At 41.4% G+C, this 21,980-nt stretch overlaps 1 protein-coding gene across 1 annotated transcript in view; it reads left to right on the top strand.

Annotated features, from left to right (window-relative positions):
* The window catches only part of LOC112248186 (major facilitator superfamily domain-containing protein 3-like), a 32,831-nt gene extending 11,127 nt beyond the window's left edge, over positions 1-21,704 (top strand). The window contains exons 3-6 of the mRNA XM_024417007.2: positions 341-488; positions 5,738-5,838; positions 13,460-13,569; positions 17,361-21,704. Coding sequence (XP_024272775.1) covers positions 341-488; positions 5,738-5,838; positions 13,460-13,569; positions 17,361-17,552 — 551 coding nt within the window. The 3' untranslated portion in view covers positions 17,553-21,704. The remainder of the gene's footprint in view (positions 1-340; positions 489-5,737; positions 5,839-13,459; positions 13,570-17,360) is intronic.
* The last annotated feature ends 276 nt before the right edge of the window (positions 21,705-21,980 follow it).

The raw sequence follows: 21,980 nt of genomic DNA, 5'->3' as shown, positions 1-21,980 counted from the left end.
TATCTAGGAATAGTGTATGTTGTTAGATTAAGAAAGCACCAATATAACATTGTCCAGTCTATTAAAGGTAACTGCTTGAAAGTTGGAGTTGTCATACATCCACTATTGTTTTCTTCTTCCTGTTTTCCTTTAACTAGCTCTGTCACAGGAAGGTGGATTGTGGGTGTTTTTGAGTATGTTTATTTCCAACAATGGCTAATCCATCGTAGTTGACTCTTGGCTATGTTGTAGATAAAATGACTAAAACTACAGATGAACAGATTTGTGTTTAGAGTCTAACTCTCTCTTGTCTAACCTGAACTCCAACTGGTTTGTCCTCTCTCTCTGTCTCTATCCACAGGTGAGCAGGGTGCGGTGACCATGTTCCCTCTCTTCCTTTTGGACCATCACATGACAGCCCGGGAGCTGGGGTTCTGGAACGGCATGATCGCCATGTGCTTCTCAATCTGTGGCTCCTCCCTCGGTGGCCTGCTGCTCTCCCAGTTCAGGTAGCGTTCAGAGGCAGCACTCTCCTGTTAGCGTTCAGAGGCAGCACTCTCCTGTTAGCGTTCAGAGGCAGCACTCTCCTGTTAGCGTTCAGAGGCAGCACTCTCCTGTTAGCGTTCAGAGGCAGCACTCTCCTGTTAGCGTTCAGAGGGCAGCACTCTCCTGTTAGCGTTCAGAGGCAGCACTCTCCTGTTAGCGTTCAGAGGCAGCACTCTCCTGTTAGCGTTCAGAGGCAGCACTCTCCTGTTAGCGTTCAGAGGCAGCACTCTCCTGTTAGCGTTCAGAGGCAGCACTCTCCTGTTAGCGTTCAGAGGCAGCACTCTCCTGTTAGTGTTCAGAGGCAGCACTCTCCTGTTAGCGTTCAGAGGCAGCACTCTCCTGTTAGCGTTCAGAGGCAGCACTCTCCTGTTAGCGTTCAGAGGCAGCACTCTCCTGTTAGCGTTCAGAGGCAGCACTCTCCTGTTAGCGTTCAGAGGCAGCACTCTCCTGTTAGCGTTCAGAGGCAGCACTCTCCTGTTAGCGTTCAGAGGCAGCACTCTCCTGTTAGCGTTCAGAGGCAGCACTCTCCTGTTAGCGTTCAGAGGCAGCACTCTCCTGTTAGCGTTCAGAGGCAGCACTCTCCTGTTAGCGTTCAGAGGCAGCACTCTCCTGTTAGCGTTCAGAGGCAGCACTCTCCTGTTAGCGTTCAGAGGCAGCACTCTCCTGTTAGCGTTCAGAGGCAGCACTCTCCTGTTAGCGTTCAGAGGCAGCACTCTCCTGTTAGCGTTCAGAGGCAGCACTCTCCTGTTAGCGTTCAGAGGCAGACACTCTCCTGTTAGCGTTCAGAGGCAGCACTCTCCTGTTAGCGTTCAGAGGCAGCACTCTCCTGTTAACGTTCAGAGGCAGCACTCTCCTGTTAGTGTTCAGAGGCAGCACTCTCCTGTTAGCGTTCAGAGGCAGCACTCTCCTGTTAGCGTTCAGAGGCAGCACTCTCCTGTTAGCGTTCAGAGGCAGCACTCTCCTGTTAGCGTTCAGAGGCAGCACTCTCCTGTTAGCTTTCAGAGGCAGCACTCTCCTGTTAATGTTCAGAGGCAGCACTCTCCTGTTAACGTTCAGAGGCAGCACTCTCCTGTTAGCGTTCAGAGGCAGCACTCTCCGGTTAGCGTTCAGAGGCAGCACTCTCCTGTTAACGTTCAGAGGCAGCACTCTCTTGTTAGTGTTCAGAGGCAGCACTCTCCTGTTAGCGTTCAGAGGCAGCACTCTCCTGTTAGCGTTCAGAGGCAGCACTCTCCTGTTAGCGTTCAGAGGCAGCACTCTCCTGTTAGCGTTCAGAGAGGCAGCACTCTCCTGTTAGCGTTCAGAAGCAACACTGTCTATAGTGCCCATTTTAGTGTCCTTTCTGTGGCACAGAGCACTCTCCTGTTACTGTTAGCGTTCGTCACCCCATCACCTCCTGTCCCCCATTGTTAGTGTCCCTTTCTGTGGCACAGTGTGTGTGTGTGTGTGTGTGTGTGTGTGTGTGTGTGTGTGTGTGTGTGTGTGTGTGTGTGTCTATAGCCCTCTGTGTGTGGTAGGAGAACAGCATGGGGAGATGCTTTGTAGCCTCCAGTGAGGCAAGGAGACAGGCCCCAGCAGCAACACTAGGTCTTCTGTGTTCTACAGCTGATAATTCAAAGCATTCACCAATACTCAACTATTTCTATTGACCTAACATGAAGTGAACTAAATGTGTTATTTTTGAGAGAGATCACAGATCAGACTTTAGCCTAAAAGTCATTATAATCTGCAGCAGCGCCATTTGCTCGTGAAAAATGTCACTCCTATAGACTCTCCTTGACGTCATCTTATTTTCTAAGAATAATATTGAAGTTCCTAGCAAACGGAAGCAGAACATACGTTTGGAAAGGCAGCAGCTGCACAACAAAGCAGGGATGCCTCAGCTCTAGAGATAACCTTACATTTTCACCAACTGCCATTGCAGCACATACACTACCCTAACTCAACCTCCAATGCATAAAACAATACATGTGATGTAATGCAATCTATAAATAACAACAATATGTAAGCATTTTCCCATTGGCATGAGACATACATTATATATACAAAAGTATGTGGACACCCCTTCAAATTATTGGATTTGGCTATTTCAGCCACACCTGTTGCTGACAGGTGTATAAAATTGAGCACACAGCCATTCAATCTCCATAGACAATCATTGACAGTAGATTGTCCTTACTGAAGACTTTCAATGTTGCACCTTCATAGGATGCTTCCTTTCCAACAAGTCAGTTCATCAAATTTCTGCCCTGCTAGAGCTGCCAGGTCAACTATAAGTGCTGTTATTGTGAAGTGGAAACATCTAGGAGCAACAACGCTACAGCATACAATGACATTCTAGACGATTCTGTCCTTCCAATTTTGTGGCAACAGTTTGGGGAAGGCCCATTCTTGTTTCAGCATGACAATGCCCTCGTGCACAAAGCAAAATGGTTTGTCAAGATCGGTGTTGAAGAATTTGACTGGCCTGCACAGAGCGCTGATCTCAACCCCATCAAACACCTTTGAGATGAATTGGAATGCCGACTGCGAGCCAGGCCTAATCGCCCAACATCAGTGCCCGACCTCACTAATTATCTTGTGGCTGAATAGAAACAAGTTCCCACAGCAATGTTCTAACATCTAGTGGAAAGCCTTCCCAGAAGAGTAGAGGCTGTTATAGCAGCAAAGGGGGACCAACTCCATATTAATGGTCATGATTTTGGAATGAGATGTTCGAAGTGCAGGTGTTCACATACTTTTGGTCATGTAGTGTACATCACCTTATTCATTGCTAGCGCTCACAAAGCTAGATTGGTTAATGATAAGCATTAGCATCGAGCTGAAATAGGCCCTATATGAAGAGAATACCAATATCTTGTCTTTCTATAAAACGTCTGCAGAAGTCTGTGGTCTGTCCTGTTTTAATTACATCTCCATATGGTCTCTGATGCTGGCTCCCAGGTTTTTGTCACACTACCCTTAAAGAAATATGACCAAAAACAATGTTGTTTGGAATCTCTTTCACAAAAGCGCTGTCAAATTTTTGGGGTACTTCTACTCTTTCTTCCTGTCTAACTTTTTGAGACGGCACACCTGTTAATTGAAATGCATTCCAGGTGACTACCTCATGAAGCTGGTTGTGAGAATGCCAAGAGTGTGCAAAGCTGTCATCAAGGCAAAGGGTGGCTATTTGAAGAATCTCAAATATGAAACATATTTAGATTTGTTTAACACTTGTTTTGGTTACTACATGATTCCATATGTGTTATTTCATAGTTTTGATCTTCATTAGGACTCGGGCAGAATTGTCACATTTTCACACACAGAGTTGCGTTCACCTGACACTGTACACCCAGTCCAGATTCCCACAGAATGACTCACCACCACTCTCCCCCACCTCCCAACACGCAAGCACACATACACACACTACACAAAGCCAATCCACCAAGCCATCTCAATGCTCTCAAATCAAATTTGAACATTTCTCCTGGGCCCCATCAGAAACGTCTGAGTGGCCAGAGACTGACCGCCTCACACAGATCCCCGAGAGCCTATATGGTATCGCAGACCAGCCCGTGTGAGGTGTCAGTAGCGAGGCAGGTTCTCCTCTCACCCCATCACTACTGCAACTCCTTAGAGAGCCAGATTTGAAAGAGTGTCATTGAGAAGGAGAGAATAAAAAATGAGGGGAACAATGTCTTTAGCATGTGTATGATAGCAGATTGGTTTTCTGTTGGAAAGGGTAAAGAAGGAGAAATGAGAGAGGTGTTGTAGAGCCTGTAGACGTAAAGACTGACAGAATGGACAGATGCTATTTGGTATCAGATATAAGTATAGTGGTAATGGTAATGTCCATGTGGTAATGTCCTTGTCAGATGGTATAGATGTCATAAATGTGCTTTTATAAGCTTTTATAAGCCCAATCATTGCGCAACAATTCTAACTGAAATCTTGTGTTAAAAACAATTTTGATAGCATGATAAAAAAGAGCTACTATTTTTATTTCTCAACTGGTATTGGAAGTGCACTTCCCATTCGCCATTCTAAGTGCCTATAATGGCAGGTAGGCTTCAGTGCTACCTGCTACCTTGAACCGTTTAGAAATTACAGCACTTTTTGTACATAGTCCCTTCATTTTAGGGGACAACAAGTATTGGGACAAATTCACTTATGTGTATTAAAGTAGTCCCATATTCCTAGCACGCAATGATTACATTATTTACCATTCATTTTTAAACGGTTCACCTGATATGGATGAAAATACATTCAAATTAAGCTGACAGTCTACACTTTAACTTCATAGACATTGTATAATTTCAAATTCAAAGTGCTGGAGTACAGTGCCTAAACAACTAACAAATTGGGGTTAGTAGATTGACATAGGCTTGTGGTTTGGTTGTTCATTACTCGTCTTGTTGGCTGAGAAAAAGTAAATGTGGTAGTTATTCTAACATCTTTAAATGGAATTCGGCAAGAAGGACCCACACCGCTTCATCCTTGAGGTTCATGATTTGTTAAGATGAATTACTATAATTTAAATGTGATTTCTTTCATTCTGAATACCGTGGGTGGACGACCTGATCATGTTACGCACCAAATGCGTATGGGTCTGGTACATTTCTCAAATGTCAGGTATCACAGTGCTAGCTGTGCCACGAGAGATCCTGGGTTCGAGTCCAGGCTCTGTCGCTGCCGGCCGCGACCGGGAGACCCATGGGGCGGCGCACAATTGGCCCAGCGTCGTCCGGGTTAGGGGAGGATTTGGCCGGCAGGGATGTTCTTGTCCCTTCGCGTACTAGTGACTCCTGTGGCGGGCCGGGCGCAATGCATGCTGACACGGTTGCCAGGTGTACAGTGTTTCCTCCAACACATTGGTCTGGTTGGCTTCCGGGTTAAGCGGGCATTGTGTCAAGAAGCATTGTGGCTTGGCTGGGTTGTGTTTCGGAGGACGCACGGCTCTCGACCTTCGCCTCTCACGAGTCCGTACGTGAGTGGCAGTGATGGGACAAAACTGTAAAAATACCACGAAATTGGGGAGAAAATTCTCAAATGTCCAGTAAATGAAAATGCTGCCAGTTTCCTAATGGAAACCCTGGAGTGTGGGTGTGTGTGCTACTGTAGAAGGAAATATGGTGTGGTTTTTGTTAGCATACACATACTACACAGTATTCTTTGCCTGTGTGTGTGTCAAATGGCATTTGTGACTGGTTGTCTGTCTTGTGTGTCTCCACAGTATTGGCTCTCTGATGAGGCGTGTGTTTGTGATGCGGACTGTCAGTATGGTGTTCCAGAGCTCCCTCCTGACCGTGCTGGAACCTTCCCCGCTCATGAAAGGTGAGAGAAGACCAGACCGCACTCTGACCACAACTTGACTAGGCAGCATTGACCATGTTTACATGCGTATTCCGGATAGTATTCCAGATAGTAGCTCATATCCCGCTTAAGGTCTTGTTCAGGATAAGCCACTGTATCCCGCTTAAGGTCTTGTTCAGGATAAGCCACTGTATCCCGCTTAAGGTCTTGTTCAGGATAAGCCACTGTATCCCGCTTAAGGTCTTATTCAGGATAAGCCACTGTATCCCGCTTAAGGTCTTGTTCAGGATAAGCCACTGTATCCCGCTTAAGGTCTTGTTCAGGATAAGCTGTTTACATGCACCTTTGATATCCCGCTCACAAATATCCCAGTTTCCATGAATAAAAACTGAATATTCCTCATTTTAAGTTCATATGGGTTAAATAGAATAGTAACTGAAATCTGGACACTGACTGTAGGCCTATAACCTCTCACATGTAGAGTAATAAAATATTAACTCTGCAGAATTATGCATTTCTTGCAGTAAAATTAGACAACAAATGTTAATTTTGTTTCTGGAACAGGAGTGGAAAAGTCTGATTTCTTTCTTTCAGCATTATTTGAGAAAATGTGCGTGTAATGTTTTGTCTTTGACACTGTTATGCAAGCAGACAGTCAGTATTTCAACCACATAAAATATGCAGCCAAGACGAACTGAATTCTTATCAGAAACTTGTTTAGTCATTTTCTCAGCTTTTCCTTTCCTTAAAACCAGTCAAACTGATTGCATTTGGACATTCTGCACTGGACCAATCTTTCCACTGTGTTGGAGTTATTGGGTTTTCTTCCCGGTTCCTAAACCAAACAACTTTACTGGTGTTAACTAGATTAATGCATTCATTCTATTGATATAAGGGATTATTCTGGTGAGCACTACTTTATTTAGTGTTCTGGGGCAACAAGTTATGACAGAGGCAAAGCTGCATCTAGGCTATCAAACTATGGTTTACAAATAAATGGCCTACCAAATGTCAGACATTTTAAGCAGAAGCTTGATTTAAAATATAGTAAATTAATTATAGTAGGCAAAATTATTATGGAATTATTAATGGTGGATGGAACTGCGCAGGTAGCCTACTTTGTTCAGTGATTTGTTTGATAATCAGATAAAAAGATCATCACACAACACAATAGAATGCACAACACCATAGAATGCACAACACTATAGAATGCACAACACCATAGAATGCACAACACCCATGATTTGCAAAACGGAGCCTGAAAAACAACAGTAAATGGCATAAGATGTTTACATACCACAGTATCTCATCAGCATATCCCAGGCATCTTATCTGGGTTTCTTATGACCATGATACAAGCTTTTTGCGGTTATTGTATATGGGATAATGTCATCTGATCACTAACCATGGACATACATCATTGACTCTAACCAGCCTGTCCTTTTCCACTGATCTAGACCTGTACACGTCTCTAGTCCCCCACAAGCCACATCTGTTTGTCTACCCGTAGCTCGATATCTTTCTTTCACCTTGCACAAAGTGGGAGCAGGAGGCAGGTGAATGTGAGGCTCTGATGTTAGGTGACCTAAACTGGGATATGCTTAATACCCCGGCAGTCCTACAATCTAAGCTAGATGCCCTCAATCTCACACAAATCATCAAGGAACCCACCAGGTACAACGCTAAATCTGTAAACAAGGGCACCCTCATAGACGTCATCCTGACCAACTGGCCCTCCAAATACACCTCCGCTGTCTTCAACCAGGATCTCAGCGATCACTGCCTCATTGCCTGTATCCGCTACGGAGCCGCAGTCAAACGACCACCCCTCATCACTGTCAAACGCTCCCTAAAACACTTCTGTGAGCAGGCCTTTCTAATCGACCTGGCCCGGTCTAATCGACATTGACCTCAACCCGTCAGTTGAAGGGGGGATGACTGCGGCAGCTTACCCTAGTAAAACTGACTATCCTACCGATCCTCGACTTCGGCGATGTCATCTACAAAATTGCTTCCAACACTCTACTCAGCAAACTGGATGCAGTTTATCACAGTGCCATCCGTTTTGTCACTAAAGCACCTTATACCACCCACCACTGCGACCTGTATGCTCTAGTCGGCTGGCCCTCGCTACATATTCGTCGCCAGACCCACTGGCTCCAGGTCATCTACAAGTCCATGCTAGGTAAAGCTCCGCCTTATCTCAGTTCACTGGTCACGATGGCAACACCCATCCGTAGCACGCACTCCAGCAGGTGTATCTCACTGATCATCCCTAAAGCCAACACCTCATTTGGCCGCCTTTCGTTCCAGTTCTCTGCTGCCTGTGACTGGAACGAATTGCAAAAATCGCTGAAGTTGGAGACTTTTATCTCCCTCACCAACTTCAAACATCTGCTATCTGAGCAGCTAACCGATCGCTGCAGCTGTACATAGTCTATCGGTAAATAGCCCACCCATTTTTACCTACCTCATCTCCATACTGTTTTTATTTATTTACTTTTCTGCTCTTTTGCACAACAATATCTCTACCTGTACATGACCATCTGATCATTTATCACTCCAGTGTTAATCTGCAAAATTGTAATTATTCGCCTACCTCCTCATGCCTTTTGCACACAATGTATATAGACTCCCCTTTTTTCTACTGTGTTATTGACTTGTTAATTGTTTACTCCATGTGTAACTCTGTGTTGTCTGTTCACACTGCTATGCTTTATCTTGGCCAGGTCGCAGTTGCAAATGAGAACTTGTTCTCAACTAGCCTACCTGGTTAAATAAAGGTGAAATAAAAAAAATAAAAAAATGAATGGCAGGCACCTCCATGTGACCTCACTGACTCACACAGGTAGTCAAGACTATTATGAACAAACCCACTGGGCTCGCAGATCCATCCGCTTTGCTACACATGATGGACTTTACTGGATACCCATCGTATGCATTTACAACGGCCACACTCTAACCCCCTGACCCCATAGCGAAACAAATAACACGTTGTGTCTTGTTACCCATCCACATTTAGGCCTATACAAAAAACATTTTGTCACGTGTAACCTATCCACATTTAGGCCTATACATATAACATTTTGTCACGTGTAACCTATCCACATTTAGGCCTATACATAAATAAATAAATATATGTGTAACCTATCCACATTTAGGCCTATACATAAATAAATAAATATATGTGTAACCTATCCACATTTAGGCCTATACATAAATAAATAAATATATGTGTAACCTATCCACATTTAGGCCTATACATGAATAAATAAATATATGTGTAACCTATCCACATTTAGGCCTATACATAAATAAATAAATATATGTGTAACCTATCCACATTTAGGCCTATACATAAATAAATTAATATATGTGTAACCTATCCACATTTAGGCCTATACATAAATAAATATATGTGTAACCTATCCACATTTAGGCCTATACATAAATAAATAAATATATGTGTAACCTATCCACATTTAGGCCTATACATAAATAAATAAATATATGTGTAACCTATCCACATTTAGGCCTATACATAAATAAATAAATATATGTGTAACCTATCCACATTTAGGCCTATACATAAATAAATAAATATATGTGTAACCTATCCACATTTAGGCCTATACATAAATAAATAAATATATGTGTAACCTATCCACATTTAGGCCTATACATAAATAAATAAATAAATATATGTAACCTATCCACATTTAGGCCTATACATAAATAAATAAATAAATATATGTGTAACCTATCCACATTTAGGCCTATACATAAATAAATAATAAATAAATATATGTAACCTATCCACATTTAGGCCTATACATAAATAAATAAATATATGTGTAACCTATCCACATTTAGGCCTATACATAAATAAATAAATATATGTGTAACCTATCCACATTTAGGCCTATACATAAATAAATAAATAAATAAATAAATATATGTGTAACCTATCCACATTTAGGCCTATACATAAATAAATAAATATATGTGTAACCTATCCACATTTAGGCCTATACATAAATAAATAAAATAAATATATGTGTAACCTATCCACATTTAGGCCTATACATAAATAAATATATGTGTAACCTATCCACATTTAGGCCTATACATAAATAAATAAATATATGTGTAACCTATCCACATTTAGGCCTATACATAAATAAATAAATAAATATATGTGTAACCTATCCACATTTAGGCCTATACATAAATAAATAAATAAATAAATATATGTGTAACCTATCCACATTTAGGCCTATACATAAATAAATAAATATATGTGTAACCTATCCACATTTAGGCCTATACATAAATAAATATATGTGTAACCTATCCACATTTAGGCCTATACATAAATAAATAAATATATGTGTAACCTATCCACATTTAGGCCTATACATAAATAAATAAATATATGTGTAACCTATCCACATTTAGGCCTATACATAAATAAATAAATATATGTGTAACCTATCCACATTTAGGCCTATACATAAATAAATAAATAAATAAATATATGTGTAACCTATCCACATTTAGGCCTATACATAAATAAATAAATATATGTGTAACCCGTTCACATTCAGGCCTTCTTGATTGAACCTTTATTGAACCAGGTTTGTCTCGTTGAGATAGAAATACATTTTTCAATAGAGACCTGGTACATTAGGCCTATACATACAACATACACACATATAGTGCTTTCAGAAAGTATTCATACCCCTTGACTTATTTCACATTAAGTTAGTCTTGGGGGGCGGTAGGTAGCCTAGTGGTTAGAGTGTTGGGCCAGTAACTGAAAGGTTACTAGATCGAATCCTTGAGCTGACAAGGTACAAATCATCTGTCGTTCTACCCCTGAACAAGGCAGTTAACCCACCGTTCCTAGGTCGTCATTGTAAATAAGAATTTGTTCTCAACTGACTTGCCTAGTTAAATAAAGGTAAAATAAATAAAAAAATATGTTGTTACAGCTGGAATTCAAAATGGATTCGAAAAAAATAATCCTCACCCATCTACACACAATACCCCATAATGACAAAGTGAAAACATGTTTTTAGACATTTTTTCTAATGAATTGAAAATGAAATACAGAAATATATTATTTACATAAGTATTCACACCCCTGAGTCAATACATGTTAGAATCACCTTTGGCAGCGATTACAGCAGTGTTTTTCTGGGTAAGACTCTAAAAGCTTTGCATACCTGGATTGTACAATTTTAAATTCTTCAAGCTCTGTCAAGTTGGTTATTGATCATATCTAGACATAGATGTTTAAGCCGTCAAAATTAAAGTCAAAACGTTAACTAGGCCACTCAGCAACATTCAATGTCATCTTGGTAAGCAACTCCAGTGTATATTTGGCCTTGTGTTTTAGGTTATTGTCCTGCTGAAATGTGAATTTGTCTCCCAGAGTCTGTTAGAAAGCAGACATTTTCCTCTAGGATTTTGGCTGTGCTTAGCTCTATTACGTTTATTTTTATCCTAAAAAAAACTCTCTATTCCTTGCCGATGACAATCATACCCATAACATGATGCAGCCACCACCATGTTTGAAAATATGAAGAGTGGTACTCAGTGATGTGTTGTGTTGGATTTGTTCCAAACATAACGCTTTGTATTCAGGACTTAAAGTTCATTACTTTAACAACAACAAAAATTGCAAATTTACTTTATTGCCTTGTTGCAAACAGGATGCATGTTTTGAAATATTTTTATTCCTTCTGTCATTTAGGTTAGTATTGTGGAGTAACTACAATGTTGTTGATTCATCCTCAGTGTTCTCCTATCACAGCCATTAAACTCTGTAACTGTTTTAAATATCAGGAATTGTGAAAAACAGAGTTTAAATGTATTTGGCTAAGGTGTATGTTTTCTTCCGAGTTCAACTGTATATCCCTTGATTTTGGTGAATGTGACTGAGATAAGTACAAATGTCTAACATCATCAGTACATTGGGGCGGCAGGTAGCCTAGTGGTTAGTGCGTTCCACTAGTAACCGAAAGGTTGCAAGATCAAATCCCCGAGCTGACAAGGTAAAAATCTGTCACAGCCATTAAACTCTGTAACTGTCTTAAAGTCACCACTGGCCACATGGTGAAATCCCTGAGCAGTTTCCTTCCTCTCCAGCAACTGAGTTTAGAAGGACGCCTGTATCTTTGTAGTGACTGGGTGTATTGATACACCATCCAAAGTGTAATTAATAACTTCACCATGCTCAAAGCAATATCAAATGTCTGCTTTTTATCTACTAATAGCTGCCCTTCTTTGTGAGGAATTGGAAAACCTCCCTGGTCTGTGTGTTTGAAATTCACTGCTCGACTGATCGACTACAGATAATTGTATGTGTGGGGTACAGAGATGAGGTAGTCATAAAAAAAATGATGTTAAGCACTATTATTGCATACAGAGGGAATCCATGCAACTTATTGTGACTTGTTAAGCACATTTTTCTCCTGAACGTATTTAGGCATTCCATAACAAAGGGGTTGAACACGTATTGACACGTAAGACATTTCAGCTTCTCATTTTTTATTAATTCAGTTCAAAAAACATCATTCCACTTTGACATTATTGAGTATTGTGTGTAAACCAGTGACACAACATCTCAATTTAAGATATTTTAAACTTGGGCTGTAACATGACAAAATGTGGAAAAGGTCAAGGGGTGTGAATACTTTCTGAAGGCACTGTATGTGGTGGAAGAAGAGGTGCGTGAAGAGGTCCGTTTACAGCGCTTTGAGCATCTCTCACAAACATCCCATTTTAATCTTATGACTAAATTGAAGGAAAGCTGAAAGCAGAACAGAAGCTTTCTCAGTGACCTGTTTGAACCTATGTTGAGCTGTTCACTCTGGGAACCTCTGGAAGTGGAGGCCTCCCTCTTTAGAGCAGGAACAATGATGTCAAAGATTTAAAAATGTTTTGCTGTAAAATTCTCAATATTACATGAGTGCCCCATTTTCTCACTCTGATAAGCTGAGTTAGTGTCTCGCTCTCTGAATCCTGTGAAATGGAGAAGTCTTAAAACTCGACATCTCCGGTGAATAATTCAGCGTCAGTGGGAGCTGTGAGACACTCTGTGTCGCCTGTGTTCTGCTGTCTTCAGAGAGGGAACAACTTGTTTGGGGGAACGCGAGGAGACAGCACCCCCCTCACTTCCACCTTTGTTGTCTCGGTTCAGCGACAGATCAGGCTCCACTGATATACGCTGTGCCACTGAGCTCTCCTTCTCACACCATCCAGTAGGGACTCTGAGTGAAAAGAAAGAGATTTAGAAAACACCACTTTAAGACAGGAACGCAGCAGGTAGACTAGGGGTTAGAGCGTTGGGCCAGTAACCGAAATGTCACTAGTTCGAATACCTGAGTCGACAAGGTGAAATATCTCTCGATGCGCCCTTGAGCAAGGCACTTAACCCCTAATTGTTCTAGGGTCGCTGTTGATAAAGGCAGACCCTGGCCTTGACCCCACTCTCCAAGGGTCCCAGGGAGAGTGGGATGTGCAAAAAACACATTCCCAATTCACACGTGTGAAATAGGACAAATGTAAGCACCCATAATGTTTCGCAATATTGTGTGGAGACAGTGTCAAGGCTGTTACTGTGTTTGCCCCTCAGGTATGGCCGTGTTGAGTTTGAGCATTCAGCACTTCCTGGGAGGCCTCATCACAACGCTCACTTTCACAACCATGATGCACTGCACACAGAGAGCGGAGGAGAGTGTACAGGTAAGAGTCACCCTCTACACACCTGTCAACCTAGAACATTTTTTCCCATGGCAAAGTCAGGTCCTTTATGTGAGAAACACGTATTAAAGACAGACATCTGAATTTTTTTTCAGTGATATTAAATAATCACATAAGCTTGAGGAAGGCTACCTGAAGTTTACATACACTTAGGTTGAAATGATTAAAACTAGTTTTTTTACCACTCAACAAATTTCTTGTTAACAAACTATAGTTTTGGCAAGTCGGTTAGGACATCTACTTTGTGCTTGACACAAGTAATTTTTCCAACAATTGTTTACAGACAGATTATTTCACTTATAATTCACTGTATCACAATTCCAGTGGGTCACAAGTTTACATGCACTAAGTTGAGGGTGCCTTTAAACAGCTTGGAAAATTCCAGAAAAGGATGTTATGGCTTTAGAAGCTTCTGATAGGTGAATTGACTTAATTGGAGGTGTACCTGTTGATGTATTTCAAGGCCTACCTTCAAACTTACTGCATCTTTGCTTGACATCATGGGAAAATCAAAAGAAATCAGCCAAGACCCAAGAAAAAAAAATTGGAGACCTCCACAAGTCTGGTCCAAGCGCCTGAAGTTACCACATTGATCTGTACAAACAATAGTACGCAAGCATAAACACCATGGGACCACGCAGCCGTCATACCTGTCATCTGTCTCCTAGAGATTAACGTACTTTGGTGTGAAAAGTTCAAATCAATCCCAGAACAACAGCAAAGGACCTTGTGAAGATGCTGGAGGAAACAGGTACAAAAGTATCTATATCCACAGTAAAATGAGTCCTATATCGACATAACCTGAGAGGCTGCTGAGCAAGGAAGAAGCCACTTCTCCAAAACTGCCATAAAGAAGCCAGACTACGGTTTACAACTGCACATGGGGACAAAGATCATACTTTCTGGAGAAATGTCCTCTGGTCTGATGAAACAAAAATAGAACTGTTTGGCCATAATGACCATCGTTATGTTTGGAGGAAAAAGGGGGAGGCTTGCAAGCCCGAAGAACACCATCCCAACCGTGAAGCAACGGGGTGGCAGCATCTTGTTGTGGGGGTGCTTTGCTGCAGGAGGGACTGGTCCACTTCACAAAATAGATGGCATCATGAGGTAGGAAAATTATGTGGATATATTGAAGCAACACCTCAAGACATCAGGAAGTTAAAGCATGGTCGCAAATTATTTTTATTTTTTTATTTCACCTTTATTTAACCAGGTAGGCTAGTTGAGAACAAGTTCTCATTTGCAACTGCGACCTGGCCAAGATAAAGCATAGCAGTGTGAACAGACAACACAGAGTTACACATGGAGTAAACAATTAACAAGTCAATAACACAGTAGAAAAAATAATAAAAGAGTCTATATACAATGTGTGCAAAAGGCATGAGGAGGTAGGCGAATGATTACAATTTTGCAGATTAACACTGGAGTGATAAATGATCAGATGGTCATGTACAGGTAGAGATATTGGTGTGCAAAAGAGCAGAAAGTAAATAAATAAAAACAGTATGGGGATGAGGTAGGTAAAAATGGGTGGGCTATGGACAATGACCCCAAGCATACTTCCAAAGTTGTGGCAAAATGGCTTAAGGACAACAAAGTCAAGGTATTGGAGTGGCCATCACAAAGCCCTGACCTCAATCCTATAGAAAATGTGTGGACAGAACTGAAAAAGCCTGTGAGAGCAAGGAGGCCTACAAACCTGACTCAATTTCACCAGCTCAGGAGGAATGGGCCAAAATTCACCCAACTTATTGTTGGAAGCTTGTGGAAGGCTACCTGAAACGTTTGACCATAATTAAAGAATTTAAAAGCAATGCTACCAAATACAAATTGAGTGAATGTAAACTTCTGACCCACTGGGAATGTGATGAAATAAATAAAAGCTGAAATAAATCATTCTCTCTACTATTATTCTGACATTTCACATTCTTAAAATAAATTGGTGATCCTAACTGACGTAAGATAGGGACGTTTTACTAGGATTAAATGTCAGGAATTGTGAAAAACAGAGTTTAAATGTATTTGGCTAAGGTGTATGTTTTCTTCCGACTTCAACTGTATACCCCTTGATTTTGGTGAATGTGACTGAGATAAGTACAAATGTCTAACATCATCAGTACATTGGGGCGGCAGGTAGCCTAGTGGTTAGTGCGCTGCACTAGTAACCGAAAGGTTGCAAGATCAAATCCCCGAGCTGACTATGTAAAAATCTGTCGTTCTGCCCCTGAACAAGGCAGTTAACCAACTGTTCCTAGGCCGTCATTGAAAATAAGAATTTGTTCTTAACTGACGTGCCTAGTTAAATAAAGATAAAATTATGTTGAGATGTGTCAGAAATCAAGTGCTATTTGTCATGGGGATGCATTTGCTCAGTTGTTAACATTTTTGCCTGTGGCCCAATCTTTGAGGCTATGCACACATTTACGGTGTGCGGCTCTCATCCTTTTACCTCCACTTGGAGGAGATGATTTTTATATAAGAAGACAGAATTCTCTGAAACCCGGTGGCCTCTGAAATGGTCTGTTATGTTAGCGAGCAAAACGGAAACTCCTGGAGTTAGATTATATCCTACGATGTCAACAGCCAGGACAGGTATAGCCCTCCTCACAGCAACAACACCCACCCCTGAGCTGGGACTAACAAGGCCATTTTCTTCTCCTAGCTAACTCTCTCTCCCCTTTTACATATCTATATTTCCCTCTCTCTACCCCTCTTCTTTGACGAAACTTATTTTGTCCTGTTTAAACTGGGCCATCGCTGCCTGGAGGTGTTCTGTTCGCAGCCTCTCAATCGTCACTCAATCAATTCTGAAGGGGACGAGTTACCACAGTTCTAACAAAGAGTCGTTGACTAGGAAAACTACGCCAAGGAGGATACAGGGCTGTATCTGGGCAATTAAGGAAGAAAAACCTAATGAAACAAAGCTAATAACCTCTGGGGTTAATTTGAAATGTTCTCATGACAGTGACACATATAGCTACCTTTTTAAGGTCATATCCAGTGACAGAAAGCTGATACCGTGAGTGCTTGTCGATGACCCAGGAGAGAGAAACGGAATCTCTTAAGCAAGTTAGCCCGAATAAAAGCACTTCACTAAACTCGGGTCTACAGGCACTTCAACTGTGTGAACCTGGCTCAAACCAGCACTTTTCACAATACTGAGACCCAGCAAAGATGCCTGGGTAATGTCTACTTTACAGTTTGCTCGTTTCGTCGCCGGTGACATTTGTCCGAGTCAGGTAACTGGCTAAATTACAATTAGCCACACAGGAGCTATGTTACATGGTGTCAAAGGCACAACTAAGGAAGACCTTGTCGCCTTTTCACAGCCCCAAAGTTCTAATGATCTAAGTCATCTGCTCACCATGATCACTCCTCCCCTTATTAAGATCCATCTCACTTTGATCATGTGGAGTTAGGGAGAGCCAGAACTGTACTGATAACTATGCATGCCACAGCGGATGTCTTAGTGGTTTCTGCTGAAATAAATCCATTCAGTTAAGAGGCTAGCAGTTTACATTGTTTCACTTGTAGAGTCTTTATGTCATACACCTGAGTGTATGGAACAGGGTTGCCATTGTGTGAACATTTAGGTGTCAGTGGAGGGTGGAGACCCATGGAGATGCGTTGGCTATGTTGCCTTGTTGTGTTTCTGTGGGCCTGAGAGTTGGAGTCTGGGATGTTAGGTAATCTGTGTCGGTGTGGTGTGGCCTCTAGTTTTTCTCTCTCTGAGCTCGTCCCTACCTAACCCTCTCCTCTTCTCTTTACAGGCCACCCACTACAGTTTCCTGTCCACTCTGGAGGTACTGGGGAAGCTGATGTTCGGTGCCCTGGCAGGGGGCCTGGTGGACTGGGTGGGTTTCCCCACTGCCTTCCTCCTTTTCCTGGTCCTCTCTGCCGGAACAGCCCTCCACATCTGGAAGGCCACAGACACAGGGGCCCTCAGGGAACAGCCCAAGTGATCAGCCTTTTGTTCTAGCCCTTACTAACATATCAGATCAAGCTACTCAAAGGGTTGATAATCAGTTGACTCGTTGAACAAGCTGTGTGAGTGTAGGGTTGGAACAAAAACCTCCACACCCTATAGGTGTCCAGGACTAGGGATGGTGATCACTGAGATTGAGGAGGAGGAGGAAGTAGTGTGTTGCATGAGTGCGAAGCAAATTCTGTCGTACGTCGGCGTCCTAGAAAAACTCTGTCTCACTTTTTTTAAACATAAATTGAAAGTTTCACAGAACATTCCACTCCATGTTCTGTGAAAGATTAATGAATACTAATACTAATTAATGAATACTTACTAATATAAGTCATTCGAAGCCATGTGAATTCCCATTAATATATGGCAACAACAATATTGTTTCGGATTCCTGAAAAGTAAACTTTTTTATCCAAGATTTTTCCAGGACACTGATTAGTAGCTATATTGAGTTGGGGGATTGGATCAGTAGCATAAGGGATAGGGAGGACAATACATGGGAACACTGTTAAGGGGTTGTTGGAGGACATACAGTACCATCTGAGACATTTTCATATTTGCCAAGGCTGCAGTAAAATGTAGTCCAGCAGTTATACTTAGTCATTGAATAGCCTGCGATGAAGGTTATATATGTCATATCGGTTTCCTTTTTGAACTTGTTCTGTGGTGACGTTTATGAATGAATCCCTACTACCTCTTATCAACACTGTAAGATACGCAGAAGAGTCTAGTGAGCAGTTGAATACAACATTTGCTAGCTAGTGTGCAATTTTGATTAGAGGTAGCTAGCTTGAACCATTATTCTGCTAGCCTAGGTTAGTTGTTAGCGCAATTAGAGAACCAGGTCAGACTTTATTTATATAGTCTGGATTTTCCATCTGTAGATGCTCTACAGATGGTCATACTATCAACAAACTATCTGTTGATAAGCAACTGCTTGCTATGGTTACTGTTAGGTTTAGGGTTAAGGTTAGGGTACGGTCTAAGCTTAGGGTTATGATTAAGTTTAGGGTTACAGCTAGGGTTAGTAGATAGTTAGTTGAAATGTTACTGATGGTCTATATCTACAGATGGACTATCCAAATAAAGTATTACAGAGAACAGTACTGTAGCCTTACATTTTGTATGGTGGTTAGTTTTACAAGATTGGCCAAAAAAATGTGAAAAAATGATATTTATATGTAATTTTACATAGATGCTGGTTGTTTTACTACCTGCTGATATTGCTTGTTTGAGTTGTTAAATAATGTGTAAAGTTCTTAAGAATAACACACACCTTATCTAATCACAGCAGTTGAAGCAATTTAGATTGTGGTGCAGTTCATTTGACTGGTGAGAGGCGTCTACTGGCAAAAGGACTGAAATATTCAACCAATGCCTCACACTGATTGAATACCATCTGTCTTTTGTTTACCGTATCACACATTGTGATGGCTGAATTACAATATAACAGATAGTCACAGGGATGACAATCACCAGAGCAGCCATGCTATGAACTGTCATGATCAGCAAGGTCACTTTGACCAATACAGCCAAGTCCACATTAATGTAAAGCACCTGTTGCAAAGCACACCCCTGCCTCTGACACATACTGAGAGATTGTCACAAAATAAAGCTGCTACCCAAATGTCATATCCTGTAATAATACTCTACCTGAACGTAACTGTTTTTAATACTGTCACTTTGGCATCAGTCTAAAAAAGAATCATAGTAAGCACCTGTACATTTGAAAGATAGAAGCATAAAGTTAATATATCATACAAATTATATCCAGCCGACTGAATAAGATTTAGGTTTGCCATTGTTGGGGACATTACACCATGCCAAATCTTGGGACACAATTATGTCTTCCTCACACACATCTATCATATATCAGGATCCTCCTTATAACCATAGCTCTTTGTGTGTGTGTGTGTGTGTGTGTGTGTGTGTGTGTGTGTGTGTGTGTGTGTGTGTGTGTGTGTGTGTGTGTGTGTGTGTACTCCCCTTGCTCCATGCAATACACCCACCACATTCTAGCTACAGCATTGATATTTCTCAGAAATCACAGGTGGTATTGGCATTTTCAACACACATTGATCAGGTTTGGTTCTCTGTCGAGGATTCAAAACACAGGTGTTTGGAACAATGGCTACATGAATGACCATTTAATCAATAGACCCATTTAAATTCTAACGTAATATCGAGCGATGATGTCGCTACATGTGCAGTGTTCAGTTTTTCTGCAGTACAGCATTGTTGAGTATTACATTGCCTAATTTGTCTGTTTCAAGTTAGTTGTAGTCCGTGTATTTGCTACAGGTGTTATGTACCAGATTAGGGAAAACACTCGTCTTCAACTGTACAATAGGTAACCTGGCAGAAAATCCAGATAACCCCTACCAGCCCAATGTTTTCCCCCTTGCCAGTTAAAAGGGCATAGCCTAACACACTTCCCAGATCATTTCATATTTGGTTATGGAAAATGATAGATACAACAAAGATAAATGACACGGAGATACATATTCATTCGACTCCCTTGAATGTGAGACAGAGTATCCTGATGAATCACTTCAGTTCAATCAATCATACAAAGGCAGTTAACCCCTTCAAGTCCCTGGCCCCTTGTCTTCTCAGAGTTGTGGATTTGCTACAGCACTGGCTGATGGACAGACATGTAATCATGGCATCGTTAGAGAGGGCTTTTCACAACACCCTGAACACTGTGATGCGGCCCTCAGCCAACGTGTCACGACAGGTTGTCTATGAGACACAGAGGGGGTTATGGGATGGAGTTGTAGAGGGCAGAGGAATGAAGGGATGGGGAGGTGGGGTGCAGAGAGGGGTGGTTTGAAACATGGGGCGTCTTCTGCTATGGCCCTAATGGCTCAAACGAGGCTGTGAGAGAATAGGGTTGAGGCCAGGGATGGGGGCGAGAGGGGCCCACAACCCACTGTGAAGTGACTCAAGCACAACACCATATGAGCTGGCAGCCTGTCACATCTCCACCCATCAGAAAGAACTCTATAGGACCCTCTCTATTGGACTTTTCCCTACAGACCAGCTTCTATCACTTTATACAGTAGTACTTCACTATACGAACTAACTCCCATTACCAAACACATCACCATAGACAGCTAAGATAACTAGCCGTTTGGTTTTACATATGCCATTGACCTAAGATGACATAATCCTCGTGGCCAGGTAGGCTCTAGCAGATCAGTGGGTGGTGTCTGCTGGTTGCCTGCTACAGGTGTGGATGGATAGTCACTCATCATGGGCAGGAATGTGAGGTGTTTTCAATTATGGACAGCAGTGAAAAAGAGAAAACGGTTTCCTCTCACTAATGTCTACAGATTTATCAAAACAAACAAATATGTAGGTAACTCTTAAAAAGACATTGACACAGGCAATCCTCGTTACCTTGATACCTACTTTTTTTAAATTAACAATGTTAATTTGGACACAGTAATTGCAGTGTTTCCTCTAAATATCTACAGTTGAACTGCAAAATGACGGCACTACTGCAGTTACAAACGTGAGGATGCAGTAATTATAAGATGTTAATTGATCTTTTGCTTCTGGGCATGTAACTGTGGGCCCCTTATTCTGTCCAATGAGGTATTTTTCGGAAAATATACGTGTCCATTAAAGGGGAAATCTGGGATTCAAACAACAACAAAGCGGTTACCCCTGGAAACATGTATCCACTTTCCAATTCATAGACAGAGCAATGGATGCAAGGACTGACCATCCGCAGCGGTGGAATGTTGCGTTTGGCGAGCCGTCATCGGCCTGCAATCTCACTCTCATCCTCTTTGATTGTAACTGCCAGTGAAAGTTATTTCACTTGATCTCTTATTCAGTCTTGTTACTCAGAGCAATAGATCTTCTCACAACAACCCCGCTGAGAACTGATCACTGGTCATTTTGTCTTCAGTAATGATTCTTATAACACTCAAATGGCATATTCTTTCATCTATTTGATAGGCTATTAATAGATTTTTTTTTCATGGAGTCGATTAAGCCATGACACAAGATACCAAATTAATTGATGATGAAATATGTAGACTATAGTGCATTTGGAAGGTATTCAGACCCTTTCACTTTTTCAACATTTTGTTATGTTACAGCCTTATTCTAAAAGTGATTTAAAAAAACAAAAATCCTTATCAATCTACACACAATACCCCATAATGAATTTGAATTTTTTGCAAATATATTAAATATAAAAACTGAAATATGACATTTACGTAAGTATTCAGACCCTTTACTCAGTACTTTGTTGAAGCACCTTTGGCAGCGATTACAGCCTCAAATCTTCTTGTGTATGACGCTACAAGCTTGACACACCTATATTTGGGGAGATTCTACCATTCTTCTCTGCAGATCTTGATTCTCATGGTCTGAGAGTCCTTTAGGTGCCTTTTGGCAA

This window comes from Oncorhynchus tshawytscha, linkage group LG04, assembly GCF_018296145.1.
Source record: "Oncorhynchus tshawytscha isolate Ot180627B linkage group LG04, Otsh_v2.0, whole genome shotgun sequence".
Classification (NCBI taxonomy): domain Eukaryota; kingdom Metazoa; phylum Chordata; class Actinopteri; order Salmoniformes; family Salmonidae; genus Oncorhynchus; species Oncorhynchus tshawytscha.
Note: the sequence above shows the minus strand (reverse complement) of the source record. Positions and strands in the feature narration are given on the sequence as shown.